The 21,494-nt window shown below is 37.3% G+C and overlaps 1 protein-coding gene across 2 annotated transcripts in view; it reads left to right on the plus strand.

Annotated features, from left to right (window-relative positions):
- BRCC3 (BRCA1/BRCA2-containing complex subunit 3) overlaps window positions 1-21,494 on the plus strand; it is a 62,240-nt gene that overhangs the window by 9,963 nt on the left and 30,783 nt on the right. For both annotated transcript variants that reach the window (XM_081126682.1, XM_081126683.1), the window contains exons 4-7: window positions 1,982-2,101; window positions 5,875-5,962; window positions 14,952-15,040; window positions 16,749-16,804. In XM_081126682.1, coding sequence (XP_080982808.1) covers window positions 1,982-2,101; window positions 5,875-5,962; window positions 14,952-15,040; window positions 16,749-16,804 — 353 coding nt within the window. The remainder of the gene's footprint in view (window positions 1-1,981; window positions 2,102-5,874; window positions 5,963-14,951; window positions 15,041-16,748; window positions 16,805-21,494) is intronic.

Here is a 21,494-nt window from a genome sequence, read left to right on the forward strand (position 1 = left end):
AGGCAAAAATAAATGAATGGGCCTGTATCAAACTAAAAAGCTTTTGCACAGCAAAAGAAACCCCCAACCAAACAAAAAGGCCACCAAACAAATGGGAGAAGATATTTGCATACAACAGCTCTAACAAGGGGTTAATATTCAAAATATATGAAGAACTCATCCAACTTAACACCAAAAAAAAAAAAAAAAAAATCCAATTACAAAATTTGCAGAGGACCTGAACAGACATTTCTCACAAGAAGACATACAAATGGCCAACAGATATATGAAAAGGTGCTCTACTTCACTAGCTATTAGGAAGTGCAAATCAAAACTACAATAAAAAAAGAAAAATAAACTACAATGAAAAGTCAGCTCTTTTCTTGTTGCTCCTTGGAAAGTCAAGTATCTTTCTGTCTCTGCTTTTGATTTTCTAGATTGTGTATTCTGTGCCTGCTATCACTGGGGTAAAAACATAACTAAAACATGTTCCCTGCCCTTAAGATCTTACATTCTAGTGGAAAAGGAAATTATGTCAACAAAGAGAACACAATATGATATAAGCTCTAGCAAAGATGTGTATTTGTATTATTAAAAAACGTTACATAGCAGGGGAGAATGATTAATTCTTTATAAGATGAGCATTTAAAGTCTCATCATAGGGAATTTAAAGGCTATGAAAGAGTTCACCAGATAGAAAAAGGCATAAAGGGGACAGCATTTCAAGCTCCACAGCCAGTCACATGTACGTAATGGCTGCTGTATTGCACTGTGTAGGTCTATAGCTTACTCCAAAAATCTCCTCTCAGGTTTTACCCATGTCCCTGTGACATCTGGCAATGCCATACCCCTTCCCCCCTGAAACTTTTGAACCATTTCATTGTTCTCGTTTGGACTCCTCTGTCTTCCTTCCTGGATCCTCTTATTGTACCCCATCCAAAGTGTTGGTACTCCCCCTCGATTTAGGCCTGGACCTCTGCGTCCTCTCTCCACACTATTCCTTGCCTTTATTAAGATCCTCTCATCCCAGATTAGCTCATCTGAAAACATGCTTATCTTCCTTCCTTCCTGATCCTTGCTAAACTTAGACCTGCCTCCGTGTTTCACTATTTCAACCTTGAAACTTTAGAGTCATCCTTAACAATTTCCTGTCTTCTGTCACCCGTGGTCTATAAGCTACCAAATCTTTTGGATTCTTCCTTCTTAATGAATCTGAAATCTGTTTCTTCCATCTCTGCTATCCAGTTAGTCCAGTACTTTACTTCATGTTTAGGCTATCTGAAGTATTTTCCTTCCAACCAGTTCATCCTACAGATCATGGCTTGGCATTCGAGGTCCTGCACATTTTTGCTTTAACTTTTCTCAGCCTTATTATCTGTCATTCCATCTGAAGTTTTCTCTTTAAATCAATTGGCCTATTTGTCTCCCAAACATATCACTCACATCCATTTGGCATCTACAGAAATTCTATCTTTACACACACACACACACACACACACACACACACACACACACACACACACACCAGTCAGGAAATACACTCATCTGCCTTTTCTATGAAGATTTTTTTAAATATAAGTGACTCCTTTCCTTTGAGCTTCTGTAGCCTTAATTTACTACATTATTTTAGTGTAATTTCATGTGTGATATTTGCCACTTAACCAGACTGTTACCATTTTAAGCACTTGAATTTTCAGCACTCTGACTTGTATTCTTTTGTGTGACAGTGTCTTGTACATAGTTGTGGATCAAATGATTATTAGTTGATTATTCAAGAAGTCCTTCCTTGATCTAAATATTAGCTTTAGTATTTTTGTTTTGAAATGTATATGTTGAGGTTGAATGTCTTTTATTTGAAACATTCCATTATTCATGAGAAAAATTAAGGTTTCTAAAATGGAATCTTTAACCTGATAATGTAATACAATGCAATTCTATAATTGCAGGGAGAGATATTATTGGATACAGACAGAAGTAAACATTTCTGTGGATTTTCCTTTAGGTTGACACCATCAGAATTGTTCACATTCATTCTGTCATCATCTTGCGACGTTCGGATAAGAGGAAGGATCGAGTGGAAATTTCTCCAGAGCAGCTATCTGCAGCCTCAACAGAGGCAGAGATATCCTTATTGGTTGATAAGAAGCTTTTATGTGCTCTGGGGCTTCTAGGCCAGGTTCCTCTGTTTGTTACCTTAGCCTGCTTTAGGAGATTTCACAGGTTTTCTTCCTGGTGACTCTCCCAGTTTTCATGTTTAACCCTTAGATCCAATTGTTTGGTTAATCAGAATTTTTGTCCAGTTCTCCTTTTGAGTGGCTTTTATTGAAGAGTGAGAAATTTCTGATATTCCTGGTCAAATCCTATGGCAACAAACTGTGCGGGGAGTCCCTTCTTCCTCCTCCCCACCACCCTTCTTCAGTCCCCTCTGCCCCCCTTCCCCAGTTTTCCTGGTATCATTTAACTTCTAGGCTTTTTACTCTCTTGGACTCTATCATTTGGAAAGATTCGTTATTGAGGCTGCCTCTCAAAAAAAAAAAAAAAAATGCAGTGCTGAGAACTGCATTTGCTTCCTATGATCTGTACTCCATACCTCAGCTATAGCAAGTTAAATTTGCAACAGTAGTTTTAGTAATTTATTGGTCTTTTGGATTAAGTTAATCTTGTAATCAAAAAGTAACTTTTAAAAAATAAGTATTACATATGCATGGTATAAACTTTAAAAGGCATAAAAGGTACACAAAATAAGTATTTTTCTCTAACCTTTGTGCCCCAATTTCCCCACGGTCTGTCCCTGGACATAACTAGGGTTATCAGGTTTTCATGTATCTTTACAGATGAATTCTGTGAATGTAGAAACATAAATATTTTCTTTTTAAGATGTATTTAACATATACTACATTTCACAAATGAGTGCACGTATCTGTAGGACCAATTCGTAGAGGTGAAATTGCTGGAACAAAGGCTCTATGTACTTGTTGCTATACTGTTTTACCAGTTTACCCTCCAGCAATGTGCAAGAGTGCTTGTTTCCCTGCACACTCACAAACATTGTGTGTCATCATAGTTTTGTTTTTGTGCTACCAGGCCCTGGTAGATCAGTCTTTGATTGTTGCCAATCTGTATTTATATTTTATTTCTTGTCATTTAATTAGCATTTTTTATTATGAGTAAATTTTATCAGTTTTTAATTTTTAAGGGTCATTTGTATTTTTCTCTGAATTATCTGGTTATTTCCTTTGTCCATTTTTCTATTTAATTAGTAATCGTCTTCTTAATTTATAGGCACTCTGTATATAAATCAAACTAGTCCTTTGTGATAAGGATAATGATTTTTCTCAGCTTACTCATGGTGTACGTGTTTTTGTACAAGTTGTTTTTGTACTTTTATATAATCAGATGTAGCAATATGTTTTTATGGTAAGTACCTTTTTAAAAACTCTTTATTTTGAAATAATTCATTGGAAGTTGTGGAGATAGCATAGAAAGGTCCCTGTAACCCTCCACCCAGTTTCCCCTGAAGGCTACATTTTACATAATTTACAGTACAATATGGAAACCAAGAAATTGACATTGATACAACGCGTGTTGTTCTATGCCATTTTGTCACATGTATAGATATATGTAAGCACCATAGCAGTCAAGATGTAGAACAATTCCATCATCATAAAGATCTGCTTCATGCTCCTCCTGTATAACTACACCTACCCCAACCCCTGGAAGCCACTGATCTGCTCTCTCTCTGTATAATATTGTCATTTCAAGAATGTTTGATAAATGAAATCATGTAGTATGTGACCTTTTAAAATTGACTTTTTTCACTCTGCCCCTCCCCCATTCCTACCTTCGTCACCACTAATCTGTTTTCCATCTCCTCATTAAGGATTTTATTTTCTTGTTTCTCTGCTTACCTGGTAATTTTAGGTCACATGCCACATATTATGATCTTCCCTTGGGTGTTGGATATCTTTGTAGTTATTCCTAGACATAATTTTTGAGCTTGTTGTGGATGCTGTTAAGTTACCCAGAATAGTTGGATCCTTTAGAGCAGGGGCGGGGAACTTCCGGCCCACAGGCCATATATGACCTGTGAAATCATTTGGTCTGGCCCTGCCAAGGCAACCCCAGGCAGGACTAGAAATTCCATAAACCTAGGAGCTAATTTTTAAGCTGATAATTTTGTGTGGCCCAAGAATGATGTTATAAATATCCAAATGTCCCTTGTCAGAAAAAAGGTTCCCCACCTCTGCTTTGGAGTCTTGCTTTGAAGATTTGTTGCATGGGCCCTTTCAGTGTAGGAGTCATATTTTTCCCACACTACTGAGGCAAGACCCTTCTGAGCACCCTACCCAATGCCTCCTGCATTGTTCTGCCAGTGGGGACAGCCACTAGTCCCAGTCCTGCTTGAATGCTGAGCATCGTTACTGTTTATCCTCTCTGGTGGTCCTTCCTCTGGCCTCACGTCATTTCCTCACACGCTTATGCTCATCAGTGATCTGTGGAATACTCCAGCGGGATCCTCTGGATATTCTGGGTTTTTCCTTCTGCTCACTTCTCTCCAGTTCTCTACCCTGCCAACTCTAGCTAATGGACTGTCCGATCCATCTCCTGAACACAGGGAGCTGGCTGAACTCCACCTCAATTCCCCTTCCTGCTCTGTGGCCTGGAAGTTCTCTCAAGGGCTCACCTTGTTTGTGTCCCATTTACTGGCCTTCCTGTTTCATTTAATCGAGTTTGTTTGCTTGTCTGAGGCAGGAGACAAATCCAGTCCCTATTATTCCATTTTAGCCAGAAGCAGAAAGCCCGTTCATTGGCACTTAAACAAACAAACAAACAAACAAACAAACTTTGCCAAAATAAAATTCCCAGGAAATAATTGTATAAAAGATGTTTGTTATGATTACATATTATAACTTCAAACTAAAACTAGTCCATTCTCAAAATGGGAGATGGATGGCTGGACACAGTGTTGCATGTTAATGTACTGACATGACAATTAGTGTCTGTTAAGCACTTACTTGGTGTCAGGCAAGATACTGCTTGCTTGGATTGCCTCATGTACTCTTCTCTGCTGTGTGAGCTGGACTTCCCCCAGTCTGCAGCTGAAGAAATGGGCTTAGAGCAGTTAAGTAATTTTTCTTGGCAATTGAAAATAAAAAATAACTTTAAAAGTATTCTTTCTTAGACTTAGTTGTATAAAAAGATTATTGTGTTTTAATGTAATTTGCAGGGAAGTGAACCAGCATTTTACATGTTAGCAGCAATTCTCAGTGAGCAGCAATGGAAGGGGACAACTTCTTATCTCTGAGTTGAGTTCTCATCTCAAGTTAGAGCCTCAGAATCATGGGAAAATTTTACTTCCAGAAAAAAGGAGGAAAAGATTCATTTGGGAATATTTCTAGACTAATGGGGAGACTGAAGTAGATTTATTTGGTCTCTGAAACCACTCTAGTTGCTATTGTTGACATTGGCAGCCTGCCAGAGAGAAATCAAGTGAATTTTTAAAATCTTGTATTTCTTTTTCAAAAATGGGAGTAGGATGGAGCTAGAGAGAGGATAAAAGAGTATGCAAGTTAATAATGTAAGTCACTTCCAAAGATTTAGAAAAGTTTTTCAGATATCAGAGTAAAAGTATTTAAGTGATCAAACATTGGCTAAATTGAATTGGGAGGATGTAACTATATACAATAATGGGAATGGAGTGGATTTCATTTTAAAAAAGAAACACCTTTGTTTTTAAATGGGAAGTCTGGGAAATTCTGGGCATCAATCTTATTTCATTTTTTTATTGATAGTAAATTGTAAATGGTTTGTTTTAAATCTCAGGATACTTTCTGAGCCCTTATCAGCATCACAGGTTTTTGTTTCCACAAGTTGAAAATACCTTGACAGACACACAGGTTGGCTGAATTAACAGGTCGCCCCATGAGAGTGGTGGGCTGGTATCATTCCCATCCTCATATAACTGTTTGGCCTTCACATGTTGGTAAGTATGGGGTTGCAGTGTTTATTGTTCTTAGAAATGAATATGATTTTCCTTTTACATTACATGGGCTATGGTTGTTTTAAAGCAAATTTTAACTATCCTTAAACAGGTGTCCTTATTTTTGTGCTATGTTTTAAAAGTAATGATTTATGTCGTATTAATTGTTTTTAATAGAGATAAAATTTCAGCACTCCATTTTGACTGTTTAGGAAATCAAGATTAACTAAAGCCTTACAATTGGCTGATGTAAAAAGACCAAAAAAAAAAAAAAATGTAACTGAAAATTGCTGATTGCTGAATACCACTGTCCAGCGCACTCCCATTGGTATGAAGAGTAAAATTTACAAAACTGATGTTTACAATCTCTGTTTAACACACACTCCATCCTAGCTGTTGGGGCTCTCAACCTACCTCCTAACCCCTCTAAAGTTGATAAAATAGTACAAAGAATTCCTGAATACTCTTTCCCTAGATTTGCTGAACGTTAACATTTTACACTTGCTGTGTTACTCTCTTCCTGCTATATACGTGTGTATATGTGGATGTGTGCATCTGAGTACAGTGTTTTCCCTGAAGTATTTGAAAGTAAGTTGTAGACACTGTCCTCCTCTATTCCTAAGTACTCTTTGGTGTGACTTTCCTAAACACAAAGATATTCTCTTATACAACTACAGTGCATTTATGAAAATTGACAAATTAACATTGATAAAATACTGTTATTTAAATTACTGACCTTATTCAGATTCTCCACTTGGCTCACTAATGTCCCAATAAAGGTTGTTTTTATAGCTACAAATGTATTCCTGTAAAACTTTAATGTCACTGAATAAATTCAGTGTTTGTACCTCACTTTGACTCAATAATCACAGCTGTTGTTTTTCTGCCACCATCAACACTAAAATCAGATTGGCATCAAATTTCTCCCATGATAGTGCCATCAGCCAGAAAGAAATAAGGACCAGCCACAATGAAAGTGGAGTGTATATTCCTGAACAATTATTGGAGCGTATATTTCTGAACAATTACTGTCACTATGGTAATGAGTTAGAATGGAAAAGATAAAATTTTGTGGTAAGAAAAGAATCTCCCTAAGAACTTAGGTAAAAAAATCATTATCAGTCTCTGAAGTTGAACACCCAAAAAGTGTTCATAATTCAGAGTGATTGAATTTTCCTCCCAGGGGCAGAAGATCCAAGCTGTTAAACAAGAACCTGGGGAAGCATTTGCAGTGCAGCAGTAAGAGCAGTTAGGAAAACAAGGGTACTGCAGAGTGTAACTGAACAAAATCAGCTCTAAATTATGAAATGATTAAGGAGCCACATGAAAATAATTCAACAACAGATTGGGAGACTGGAACATTGAGATTTTACCTGGAAACAATAATTCTTAACTGGGTAAGCAAAAGGAATAACAGAAACTGTAATAAAGGCTGTGCTCAAAGACACTTCTAATAGTGTTAATTTTTTAAACTACAAATAGAAAGTTCACAGTTATCAATCATGAGGGTTGGGAACACTTGCCTTGGATTCTGTTAGGAAACAGGTCTGTGTTAGAATCTCGTTTCAGTCACTTACTAGTTGAGAAGACCTTCCAACCTCTCTCTGCTGTACTTTCCTCTCTGACAGAAGTGGAGAACATACTGTTGGTCTCAGAGTTGTTAGGAGCAATATATGAAATCATGTATATGGCATTTTGTTCCATGCTTATTGCAATATCAAAGATAGATACCACAGCATTTATTTATAAAACTCTTCGAGGACAGCCCTGGCCAGTGTGGCTTAGTGGGTTGAGCGTCGTCCCATACACCTCAAGGTCACTGGTTCGATTTCCAGTCAGGGCTCGTGTCCAGGTTGTGGGTTCAGTCCCCTGTCAGGGCATGCAGGAGACAACCAATAGATTTTCCTCTCCTACACTGATGTTTCCCTTTCTCTCCCTCTCCTTTCCCCTCTCTCTAAAATCACTAAAAACATATTTAAAAAATTCTCTTGAGGAGAGAAAAAGAGAGAGAAAACAAATACCTAAAGTTGAAGGAAAGACAACATTTGAAGGATTAACAGTAAGAACAGATCAGGTCTCAACTGAGATCTCAAAATATTTGTGGTAATAAAACTATGGGTATAACTAAAAAAATAATCTCCCAACTAAGCTGGTATTCACAACAAATAGATTGTTGTAGATTTCCAGAGCCTATGGGATTTTGTAGATGCAAAGATATAACTCATCTCCAAACAACGGTTCAAGAACTGAGTCAAATGGGCCCTGTATTAGCAAGCCTTGGAAGTAAAATGAGTGATGAATAAAAACAAGTTGACAAAGTATGTACAGTAAGTATGTTTCATAGGAAACTAATTCCAAGCTCTGTTAAAGAAGTGAGAAGGACTGAAAATTTTTTCCATTAAAGAAAAGGTAGAGCCCTGGATGGCATGGCTCAGTGGTTAGAGCGTTGGCCCGCTCATGGAAGGGTTACAGGTTTGATTCCCGGTCCAGGGTATGTACCTGGGTTGCAGGTTCAGTTGCCAGCCCTGATCCGGGTGGGAGCAGGAGGCAACCAATCCATGTGTCTCTCTCACATCGATGTTTCTCTTTGTCTCTCTCTCCCCCTTTCTCCTCCCTTCCATGCTCTCTAAAAATCAGTGGGAAAAATATCCTTGGGTGAAGATTAACAACAACAACTAAAATAAAATAAAATAAAAATAAAATAAAGGTAGGGAGGGAGAGGGATGTGACTGTGTGTGTGTAACAAAAATTTTTAATGCTTTTTATGACAAGGTAATTAGTAGAATTAGGTTGAATTCCAGTGGGTTAAATAAGACAGTGCTCTAAACATATTTTAAAAGGATTATTACATAAATGATTATTCAACAAATTTATCGGATACCTTTATGGAATAATACAATCATGGTTTCTGCTGTCTTAGACCTTGTGATTTTGTAGGGAAGAAAAAAAAGTACTAAGGGGAAAACAGTGACAGTAATAAACAAAACAGCCCAAGTGCCCATCAGTAGATGAGCAGATAAAAAAGCTGTGGAACATTTACACCATGGAATACTATGCAGCTGTAAAACAGAAGGATCTCTTACCTTTTTGCCACTGCATGGATGGACCTGAAGAGTATTATGCTAAGCGAAATAAGCCAGGCAGAGAAAGACAAATATCATATGATCTCACTCATATGTGGAATCTAAAGAACAAAATAAACTGATGAACAAAATGGAACCGGAAGCATGAATACATGGAACAGACTGACTGGCGCCCAAGGGGAGGGGCGTGGGGGTGACTGGATAAAGAAGTTGAAGGAAATAGCTAAGGAACATATACGCATACCCCATGGACATGGACAATAATTTGGTAAAGGCCAAGGAAAGGGTTGGCGGGGAGTGTGGAGGTGAGCAAAGGTGGGGAGGGGAAGGGTGACTCCTGCAATCATGTCAACCTTAATAATTTTTTTAATAAAAAAAAGAAATAGAACATTTGTACAAGGAAATTTAAACAGGGTAAACAGCTATGAAAATAAAAGCCTCAGGATTAAGAAATAAACACAATAATATGTCATTAAAGACAAGCTATAAACCTAAAGACTTGAACAAAAAATAATAGGCTAGGTTAAACTAATGAAGAAAATAAAGGTAGCAGGTCCGTCATTAGCAAAAGGGTGAGAGAAGATAGGTCATTCTGTAATAAAAGGCACAGTAAATAATGAAACTAACAATGTTAAAGTATGTTACCCACCATAGCAATAAAGTATACAAAGGACAGAGTTTTCCATGAAAGGGATAGAAAGGAAACTTCATTCCTTCAAGTATAAAGTGAGGGTTTTGGCTTTGGGTTAGGGTTTCCAGAGGCAAGGGTGATGTAGGTCAAGCACACACACTAAGACTTTAAAACTTAATTTTTAAAGAAAATCAGACTTGCAGAAAAATTGCTAAGATAGCATAAAGAACGAGATTCAACAATTGTTAACCTTTTGCCAAATTTGCTTCATCATTTTTCTCTGTGTATCCCTCAGAACACCCACTATTTGAAAGTGACTTATTTCTCAAGAACAAGGGTGCTCAATTCCATAACTACAGTGCAGATATTAAATCAGGACATTTGACGTTGATATAATCCTATGTAATCTACCAAATTTATTCAAATTTTGCCATTTATCCCAGTTTTGTCCTTTGTAGCAATTTTTCCCTTCCAGTCCGGGATCCAGTCTCAGATCATTTAGTCTCATGCCATTTGTCTCCATCTGGACTTGTTCTCATTCCCGAAGCTTTGCACTCCCCACTTCCTCTTCCCCTTTCAGCAGATAATACCCTTCCTACTTTAATAGAGGAAACAGGAATAATTAGAAAGGGATTTTCTCCATTTTTCCTTACTCACCTGCTTACTATGCCCACATTGTCCTTTGTCCCTTCGTTACAGCAGAGAATGTGTCCTGGCTCCTAGCTACCACCCCTCCATCCACTCCTCTCAGCTCCTGCCTCCCGTGTTCCCAAGAACCTTACACCCCTCATTATGCTTCTGTCTCCTACATCTGTATCCCCTTTCTGCTGTACTGTGTTCTACCCATAATTTATTTGTTCCTTCAACAAAGTTTGAGTGACTACTGTGTGTCTGGCCCTTTTCAAGGTGCTGGGGATAAAGCTTTCAAACATGCTCATACCTCACGTGTTGAAGAAAAAACAGAAAACTTTTCCCAGTCCCACCTCCCCTTCGGGTGCACAACTCCTTTTCCCTCACCTTCATAGCCAGACTCAAAGAGATATCCACACTTATACTCTCTCACCACTCACCCACACTCCTCATTCCACTCTAGTCTGGCTTCTAGCCCATCACTGTTGAAGTGGATCTTGCTAAAGTCTTCCGTGACATCCATGTTGAAAATCTAGTGAACGTTTTAAGTCTCCGTCTTGTGCAGCATCTGACGCTACAACTACTCTCTACTTGAAACACTTCCCAAGTAATCATGAAGAGTGTGTGACTAAGGGAAGAAACTAAGCTGAGGCTCAAAGGTGAAATACGTTGTCCAAAACTAGACAGCTAAGTAAGTGGCAAAATCTGTATCTGAACTGAGGTTTGTATGGATCAGGGGCCTAAGCATTTTACAGCATCTTGCTTTGATCCAAGATAAAAGTAACAGTGGCTTTGTTGGATCATGGTAGTAGTTGAGGAGGGAATGCTATTTATGGAAATAGGAAATGGAGGAAGCATAGTTTGGTGATACGGAAAGAGCTGAGTTATACCTACATAATGAACTTACCCAAATTTTACCTATATGTGGTTTGCAAAAGAGGGCAGTGATTCAAATGGTGCAGGCTGTTTCATAAATCTCATGAGACTTGGTACTGTTTTCAAGTTACTCTTATATTTATTGTCATAATAAGTGCATAGTAAAAGGAGAAATGTGCCTGTAGCTGTGTTCCTAATATTAAGACCTGCTCAGTTCTTTCATACAGAGCAAAATAATTGGCACTGCTATCATCAGTGATATAGTGAGTTAATTTACCACCAGAGTTGGTGGATCAGACCAGCCTCCTATGACAAATATAGGCTGCACCTTTAATTAAGCAGTTTTCTACAACCAATAACTTTAACAAGTTACATTTTACCAAAACAAGCATTCTGTTCTAGAGGTTACTAGTCAATACTCCTTAGAATCATTATAAACACATTTTAAAATATAATACATTTGTAATGCCTTTCTTAGCAAACAGACTTAGATGGAAACTTTATTAGGACAAGGTATAGAATAAGTGAAGACTAAACTAAAATTCTACTCTAATATAATGGCTATCTCAGGGCTTGTGTTTTTAAAGCACTTGTGTATATTGTCTCCCATTCTTTTAAAATTCTTTATTACCAACTGTGCTGTAGTTTCTGTTTTAGGAAAATTTTTAGTCAAGAGTAAATGAAAAAATACTGTGTTTACACTATTCTACTTTCACACCAGGAAATGGGAGGTGTGATTCTGTAGTCCCTTCAGACGGTTTCGTTGTTTTCTCATAAATGTGAATATCTCCTCTCAGAATGTGCCCCTAGTGATTACAAACAAATATTTTTCATATAATGTGGCCCCTAAATTCAAGCAAACTAGTTCATATGGTAGTCAATAGATGAAATAATGATGTTTTAATGCTGAAAGAAAAACTGGACAGCAGTCACAGAACGTTCTGTTGGGTGGCACTATTTTAAACTAAACCATATCTTATGGATTTGGCATTTAGGAGGTCACTTAGAAATAATTAAGTTACCCGAGGGAAAGAAAGTAAAGCAGGGTGAGGGGCATAGAAAGTGCCTGTGGGTTGGGGGTGAGGTTTACATTTTAAGTGATATGATTAGGTCTCGTGGAGAAGATAGCAGTTGAGAAAAACCTGAAGGAAGTGAGGGAGTTAGCCATGCAAATATCTGTGGGAAGAGTGTTCCAGGCAGAGAGGAACAGCCGGTGCAAAGTCCCTGAGTTGGAGTGCACCTGGAGTGCATGAGGAAAATTGAGGCCAGTGTACCTGGAGCCGATTGATGAAGGAGAGTGATAGAAATGAGGGCAGGGAGTTAATGGGTGCACCAGGAGATATGTAGGCCATTGTAGGCCACTGTGGATTCTAACTTTTACTCTTCAGTGAGATTGGGAGCCATTGCAGAGTTTTCAGAAGAAGCATGACATGATCTGGCCTAACTTTTAAAAGGATCACTGGATATTGGGTGATAACAGGCCGCTGCAGTTATCCAAGATAGAGGTGATTAGTGGCTTTGTTGGGTCATAGTGGTTGAGGTGGTGGTAAGAAGTGATCTAATTCTGGTTGTGTTTGGAAGGTAGAACTAAAAGGATTTGCTGATGAATTGGGTGCAGGGTATGAGAGAAAGAGAGGAATAAAAAATGTGCTCAAGTTTCTTAGCTTGATCGCCTGGAAGGATGGAGTTGCTGACTGAGACGGGGAAGCAGTGGGAAGTATTAGGTTTTGTGAGGGAAATCTAGTGTTTGGTTTAGGACATGTTAGTTTCAAATGTCTGTTAGGCAAGTGATATTCACATAGACTGGTTTTGGTTTGTGAACTATCTGTGATCAGTGAGATAAGGAACTACTGAACATAAATCATCTATAACACTAAGCACATCGTGTTATTTTTTTTCCTTAAGACTTAATCAATGAAGGAAGCAGTGCATAAATTTGCATGCCAGCTCAAGCTCTTGTCTCCTTGTGAAGAGGTAACAAATAGTTCATGGACCTGCTACTCTGAGTAGTACTGTATTCAGACAACCAAGTCAAAGTGTCAGACAATTGGATATACGATTCTGGAGTCTGGGGCAGAAGTCTGGGACTAGAGTTTATTGGGTGGGAGTTGGGAGCAGCTAGTGTAGAGATGAGGTATGAAGCCATGGAACTGGATGAAATCCCCCAGGGTGTGAGTGTAGCTAGAGAAGAGGAAAGGACAGAAGACAGCCCTTGGTATACCAGTATTTCGGGAGTGGGAAGATGGGAAGGACCCAGCAAGATTGGAAAAGATCAGCCAGGAAATTGAGGACAGATGGGAAGAATGGGAGTGTGAGGCCAAGTGAAGACAGTTTCAAGGAGTGAGCAATCGGGTAAATTGAGGACCAAGAGTAGATAAATGGTTATCTTGACAAAAGCAATTTGGGTGTGATGGTATGGACAGTAATCCTTTTCAGACTCAGATAGCGATTCTTCAACGATGGTTGTGGATGAAATGGAATGGAAAGAATGCTTATGAAGTACCTTTGATGTGCTAGGCATTGTGCTAAAAAAATCTTGTAATTTTTAAAATACAAAACCCTGTGAGAGTAGAGATGGTGAGGAAATAGGCTTAGAGGTATTAAACTTTTTTACCAATGTCATAGAGCAGTACAGAGACCATTTATACAACGCTATTGTCAGTAACAGCAGTTTCAGCCAGTATTTCCTTCATATTCATTGCTCAGTACTGTTTGGTCTCACTCTTAGGAAGGCATCCAGGAGAGTTCCTAATCCAGATCAAAAAGTATAAGTGCAAAGAATGTTTAAGAACATACTGCCAAATGAAATGGGCACAAGTCATTGGACCAAACGTCGCACTGTGGTGTTTTGTTACAATACCTGATCTTTTGTATCCATATAAATGATGGTCTGAAGACTTCAGATCTTGAATTTTGCCTCTGCCAATGTTGTTATTTGGTGCCTGTTTATGATTTCCTTTTCAAAAATTGCATAAGCATGTAGTGAAATTTTGTTTCTACTTCTTGGGATTTTGAATTTAATCCTATTGCAGTCACTTCTATACAGTGGTTTTCTCTATAATTTCCTCTATAATAGTTTTATATTTCAGTTCTTTAGTATCATTTCCGTAGAAGCTGTGCATCAAAAAGTTTATTCTAGGAAATCTTTTTATTTTTTATTTTTTTAATCCTTACCCAAGGATATTTTTTCCATTGTTTTTCAGAGAGAGTGGAAGAGAGAGAGAGGGAGAGGGAGGGAAACACTGATGTGAGAGAGACACATCGATTGGTTGCCTCCTGTATGTGTCCCAACTGGGCCTGGATTGAACCTGCAATTGAGGTACGTGCCCTTGGCCAGAACTGAACCCGGGACCCTTCATTCCACAGGCTGACACTTTAACTACTGAGCAAAACTGGCTAGGGCTAGGAAATCTTTTTATCTCCTTCCAGTGCCTTCCTTTCTCTTTTATTCCCCTGGAAGCAGTTATCAATTTTGGGGGGCTAATTCAAGTTTTCCATTTTACTTTCAATGTTGTGTTTCATAGGAGGGCTAGTTTTGGGCTAGGTAGCCTAGAGTTTATTAAAAGTTTTCTAATTTAATTGCATACCTCCCATAGTATTTCTCTAACCTAGTAAAATATTTATACTTTGACAATCATATTGTCCTGAGGATATATCCCTTTTCTGCCTATAGAATCTGAATCCTAGGAGGATTGTATACCACTTTTATATTTAAATCTTAATGTCTGTAAGATACAGTTTATTGATAGCAGATTTTTATTTTTATTTACAGATGTTCGCACACAAGCCATGTACCAGATGATGGATCAAGGCTTTGTAGGACTTATTTTTTCCTGTTTCATTGAAGATAAAAACACAAAGGTATTGTGTGTGTGTGCACATGTGTATGTGTGTGTGTGTGTGTGTGTGATTGCACACAGAATAGAGAAAAATCTTTTTGCAATTTCAATAGGGTGGCCAGGGAAGGTTTCAATGAGAAAGGTCATTGAGTCAGGACCTGAAGAAAGTGAGGGAGCAAGTCTTGTGGATTTCTTGGGGGAACAGCGTTCCAGGCAGAGGAAATAGCCAGTGCAAAGACCCTGAGGTGAGTGTGCCATGTTCAAGGGACATCAAGGAAGTCAGTGTGGCTACAGCAGAGTAAGGAAGACTGTGACCATATGTTGCAGTTTGCCTCTGTCAGCCCCAGTTTTACCCCAATATCCCAGTCTCCTGTTCAGTTAATTCACTTCTTGGAAGTATCCTGGTTTGGATGATAACTCATTTAGTCATCCTACAGTGAGGTCTGAAAGATAACAGGGGCCAGATCTTGTAAGCCTTGACTTTGACTCTGAATTGAAAAGCCACTAGAGAAGCGATTTTCAACCCTTTTCACCTCATGGCACATAAACTAATTACTAAAATTCTGCGGCACACCAAAAAATATATTGCATTTTTTGCCGATCTGACAAAAAATTGGTATCATTTTGATTCATTCACACTGGACGGCTATTGTTGTTGGCTGTTGTCATTTTTAAATTTGACATCTAAGGGAAAAGAGGTCAGTGCCCCTGACTAGTCAGGTATTGCATGTTTTAAAAATTCTTGCAGCACACCGGTTGAAAATCGCTGCACTAGAGGATGATTTTATGTTTTAATGGGAAATTTCTGGTTACTGTATTGATAATAAATTGGATAGGGGGTGGGATTGGGAGTGTGGGGAGAGAGGAGGTATGGAATTCATGGCACCCATGAAAGCAGTTAGGAAGATATTACAGTAATTTAGCAAGAAATGGTGGAGGTTTGACCACAGCAGTGAGAGTGGAGGCACATGGCACTTAATTATTGTGTTTTACATAAATATGCTCTAACCCCGACCACAAACCTATGGGGATTATTATTATCCATACTTTATGGATGAGCAAACTGAAGCTTAGAGATATTAAGCAGCTCAATCAGTGGCTAGTCTTGCCGTTCTCTATTTAGAGTGCTTCTGTTGGAATTTTATGTTCATGTCAGGAGATTTTGCTATGTGTCAACTCAAACAAAAAGAAAATTACTTTTTAACATTGTAGGCGTGAATTCTGCCAAGAATATCAAGTATGTCCTATCATTTAGTACATTAGTTATATTCTCAGACTCTATATTAACAATGAATATTCTTCATAAAAAAAACACTTTCCCGCAAACATTGAGGTTCAGTATTTTGACCTTTATACTTCATTTGAAATGCTTTTGGTTTTGTCATTATAAATTTATTTGTTATCATTATAAATCGTTGTTGAATAAGTTTGCCAGCGTCCAACAAAGCAGTTTGAATACTTTAGTTCTTAGTTTCTTGGTCTCATGTTGTGAGCAGTTCTCTGCTGTCACGTGAGCAGATGTTTGATTGTGGCCATTTCATGCTGAGTTAGTTATATGATACTTCTTACAGAAACTGATTTATGGCATATTCCATCTTTGTGATCTCTTTTAACCTTCCACTTTCAGAGTGATCTTTGAGTTTCAGGTTAGAGTCTACTAAATTACTATACCCTTTTCAAAATTAATCCTTCTCTGTGTGATTTTTTTCTTTTTTCTTTATTTTTTGTAGACTGGCCGGGTACTCTACACTTGCTTTCAATCCATTCAGGCCCAAAAGAGCTCAGAGTAAGTATGACAGAGATGTATGTATGTATTAGCGGGTTAATCGCTAGTCCAGGAAATTGATTGTTTTGTTTCATTTTATTTCTCTCACTGGGAAGACACTAAGAATTCTATAGTCTACTTATTCCCATTAACATCTCTTTGAGGGGTTAGAATCTCTTTAGCATCTTGGGTACTGGAAACCTAGAAAGCTCTGCTCATACAAGCAGTCTTTTAATTGCAATTACATCATCATGGCCCTGTCCCACATCTCCTGTCTTGCAATTATTCTAAACTGAGGTGCACTGCCACTTTTCCTTTTTCTGGTGAGTGGTAAAACAAAGGCTGAGTGTGCAGAGTACTATATATTTGTATAGAATATTGCCTTTGCTGTGCCATAAACTTGATTTTAGAATTATGATATCTCATTCAAATGCTTGCATAGGTTAGTTTCCTCATTTAAATTCAATTCAACCTAAATTAGAAAGTCTTAATTTAATATCTACTATATGCTAAGCATCAAGATAGACACTGAGGATGCAAAGATGAAAGCCAAGTTCATTATCTAATTGGGAAACAGAAGCAAAGAGTGTCTTAAATTTTTTTCTTATAATAATTGTTAATTTATTATTGTAGCATTGTAGCATTGTTTGAAATAGCAACAAATTGGAAGAAACATATGTCTGTCAGTACAGACTGATTAAATAAAGTATGATGCATCCAAATAATGAATTAATATGTTAAAAAATATGAGAAAGCTCATTAGTAATACAGAAACCTCCAAGATACATTTGTTAAATATAAAAGATGAGGTATAAGAATATTATATATAGCATGCTACCATTCATGTAAAAATATGGAAGGGAAATAAATACATGTACATACCAGTGTACATGCTTATAAATACTTAGACTGTATGGAGGAAAAACACCAGAGCAAGTAGGGGATGTGAAGACTGCATTGTATCCTTTATGTAGCTTTGGAATATTGAACTACATAAAAGTGTTGCTTCGTCAAGAAACTTTAATTTCTAAAATTTTCATCAAAGTAATAGATGCACATGCATAAAATTAAGAGTACAGAAGAACTTATAATAAATAGTCTCAGTCCTCGGAAGGAGCCACTTCTTTCTCCCAATTTTGTTTTTAGTTCTGATGTTTACTTTGATATCTCTAAATAATATGCTTTTGATACTCCTTCTTGATTTACTAATTTTAGATATTATCTCTTTTATTATTATGATGTTATCTTGCTCTCACAAATGAAGGTTTAGTTCACTTACACTGCCCCATCTTCATTTCCCCAGGGTAGTTTTATTACTACTTTTAATTCTTTTGTTGGTTACTTTTCTAATCTTAAGTAAAGTTTGCCCTCTTATTTATTCTATCAACAACAGACAATAGACAGTATCTTTTGGCTCCCTACTGTTACTTGCAATTTTACCATAAACCTTTATATTTTCACAGTTGCAAATATTTTTGTTCTGTGTTGTAACAATAATTGCATTTTCTGTGCTTTGTCTACTAGTTGATTCTAAGAGTAGAAAGTAAAGTGTCTGTATTATAATTATGTAAATATTATTCCATGTACAACCAAGCAGTATAAAGTGGTATACTTTGATTCAATTTCCATTCTTGTATAGCTTTTTTCTTTTTCATGGGGTTTTGAAATGGATTTTCTCCCTTATTTTTCTGCCTTTATCACCTTCCTGAGTTCCAGATTCTTAGGAGTAATATAAAATTCTTTGGATTCCCCAATTTTCTAGGATTGCACTCTGAAACTCTTCATCTTCCTACCCTAATCTGGGTTCAGCTGACATACTGGGACTTTCCTTCATTATCCTCCTGAGTTGGATCCATTGTTGTCTGGATTTCATGGGACCTTTCTTGGTCTACTCTGTCATTTTGCTGTTAAAGACCCTCTAGTAACTTCCTCAGAAAGGTATGCATTTGAACTAAGCCTTCTGAGTCCATACTTGTTTGAAACTTTTTTTATTCTTTATTAATAACCTTAATGGATAAAGAATTCTAAATCGACATTTTCCCTCTCAGAACTTTAAAGGTATCAATCATTTCATTGTTTCTAAACATCTAGTGCTGCTGCTGAAGTCTTTTATCAGTCCAATTCTTGTTCTTTTGCGGGGAATTATTTTTCTTTCTCTAATAGGTTTTTGGAATTTTTCTATTCTCGAGGCTGTGAAATGTTCTGTGATATAGCTAGAGTGTGGTTATTCTATGATTCAAATTGTTGGATGCTTTCAATCAGATAGCACCTGTCCTTCAGCTCTGGGAAATTCTCTGCTATTGGTTTTTTGGTGTTTTGTTGTTGTTTTTGTTTTTGTATCCTCAGATAAAACAATCCATAACCTACCCAGTACCTGGGAAGAGAAAATATTATTTATAATTCAATCCAAACTCATAACTTAAAGTTTCTTCAAGTTTAAATCAGTCTTTGGGGGATAATTTCTCATTCTTTCAGTTACTTCCCTTTCCCCCATGTTTGACTCTAAGATGGCATCTGAAGTGTTGGGGAGATGACATAAACAAAGGTATGCTTACAGGGAAAGGAGGCTTCCTGGTCTTGTGCTGGTTTTGGGAATCAGGGCAGTAGTCCTTCTAGTCGTGGTGAGTGTTCACCTTCACTTAGTCAGTGCACTCCTCTCTCATGGACTTGAAGCCCCAACATGAGATACTTCAACAGCTTCCTCTCCCATGATTCTCTCCCTCCTTCTCCCCATAAGTTAGTAGGACAGATGTGTCATATCCTTTTCTCTGTTCTTTGATAATTCCTCTTTCTGTTTCCCCTTTCTCTCTCTAGGACTATTAGATATTAAAGGTCTAGGTTGACCACAGTGACCCTTTTCACTCATATTTTCTGTCTCTTTTTTGTTGTTCTAATTTCTCAGGCATATTCTTGATTTTATCTTCCAACCCATTCACTGAAGTTTTAATTTTAGCAATTTTATACTTTTAAGTTCCAAGAGGTTTTTTCCTTGTTTACTGGTTCTTCCCATTTCATAGTATCCTGTTCATGATTTATTGATATAATATTGAAATGTTAAATTTTCTTCTGTTCTTTTTTCAGTTATCTGTTTCCTCTGTGGTCATGTTTTATGTTTACTTATTTTTTATCTTCTTCATACTCTTTTAAAAACAAAGCCATAAAAAGATGAGTAATAATTCATTATTTGTGGTCTTGCCTTGTCAACGGAAGCTTCATTTTAGGGTGAGTGGGTTGAAAGCCTGCCATTTTTCTCAGGGACCACTAAATGTAAGATTTCAGGTATCTGGCTCTGGGATACCAATCTTAACTATTGTTTCCTCCCAGACAGTTTATTCTATTTGTTAGAACTCTTGCTGCTGCTATTGCTGCTAATGATGATAATGATTTTGGCTTAAAAATGGAAGCCTGGTTACTAAACATTCTGTACAAACAGAGGCTCAATCTTGAAAGAGCACTAAAGAGAAGTAACTAGAGTTCCAAGTTCCTGGCAGGAAGACCAAAAGGGGCAGTGTCCAGGAAATCACATAAAAGGAGGAGTGTGATAAAGCAACTTCATAAAGTTGTTTGTAAATCTGCTTTTGAGCCATGTTTGCATGGATCTGATCCTAATTAGCATAACTGAGAACTGAATTAACTGGTAGACCACCACATAGGCCCCATACTGACTGCTGGGTAGCACACATATAGGAAAGATCTGAAGAGTATTATAAAGGGTCTGAACATTCAGTGGACATGGGAAACACAACCCACTTTCGAAATTTCAACCTGAATTTAGCTAGGCAGATTGTCTGCTAAAACGAAAACATTCTCCATAGAATACAAACAAGACCCAATATCTCTTAACATAATATTCAAAATACCCAGGGTGCATTTCAGAATTACTTGGCATATGAAGAACCACAAAAATTTCAACTTGAATGGAAAATGGTAATCAACAGATGCCAACACTGAGGTGATAGTGATGTAGGAATTATCTCTTAAAGACTTGAAAGCAGCTATTATAAAAATGTTTTGAAAAATCACAAATATTCTTGCAATAAATATTTAAATAGAAAGTCTCAGCAAACAAATGTAAGACATAAAGAACCAAGTGCAAACTTTAGACTAGAAAATACAATCACTGAAGTATAAGACTCACTGGATGGATTTGACAGCAGAATGGAGATGACAGAGGAAAGAGTCAGTAAACTTTGATGTTAGATCAGTAGATATTATCCAGTATGAATGAAAAAGAAAAAAAATATTAAGTAAAAGAGTGAATAGAGAGAGTGACCTAAAAAAAAAAAAAAAATGACATAGTAGGAAACTTGAAAAGTTCTCTTCCACAAAGCAGCAAATAATCTGTCAAAAACTGTCAGAATCAACTTTATTGGAACTCTAGAAACTAATTAAAACTTTATAGCCTCTAGGCAAGTGCTTAATCAAGAAAAACACCGCCAGAATCCCAGCATTTAAGGAAATCTCTGTCAATCCACTAGATGGCCACTAAGCTAACAGGACAGAGACCTCAGTGGCCACACATAGCAAGTAACATAGGCTATAAAAATTAGTTCAGGAAAGTCACTAAACACATAAACAAAATCAGATAATGCAAGCAGCAACAACAAACCCTGGGAGGGGGTAGAATCGGATTTCCAGAGTTACCACATTATAATATCCCAAATGTCCAGTTTTCAATAACAACAACAAAACACATTAGGCATTCAAAGAA

Source organism: Miniopterus schreibersii, assembly GCF_964146895.1.
Source record: "Miniopterus schreibersii genome assembly, chromosome: X".
In the NCBI taxonomy this organism is placed as follows: Eukaryota; Metazoa; Chordata; class Mammalia; order Chiroptera; family Miniopteridae; genus Miniopterus; species Miniopterus schreibersii.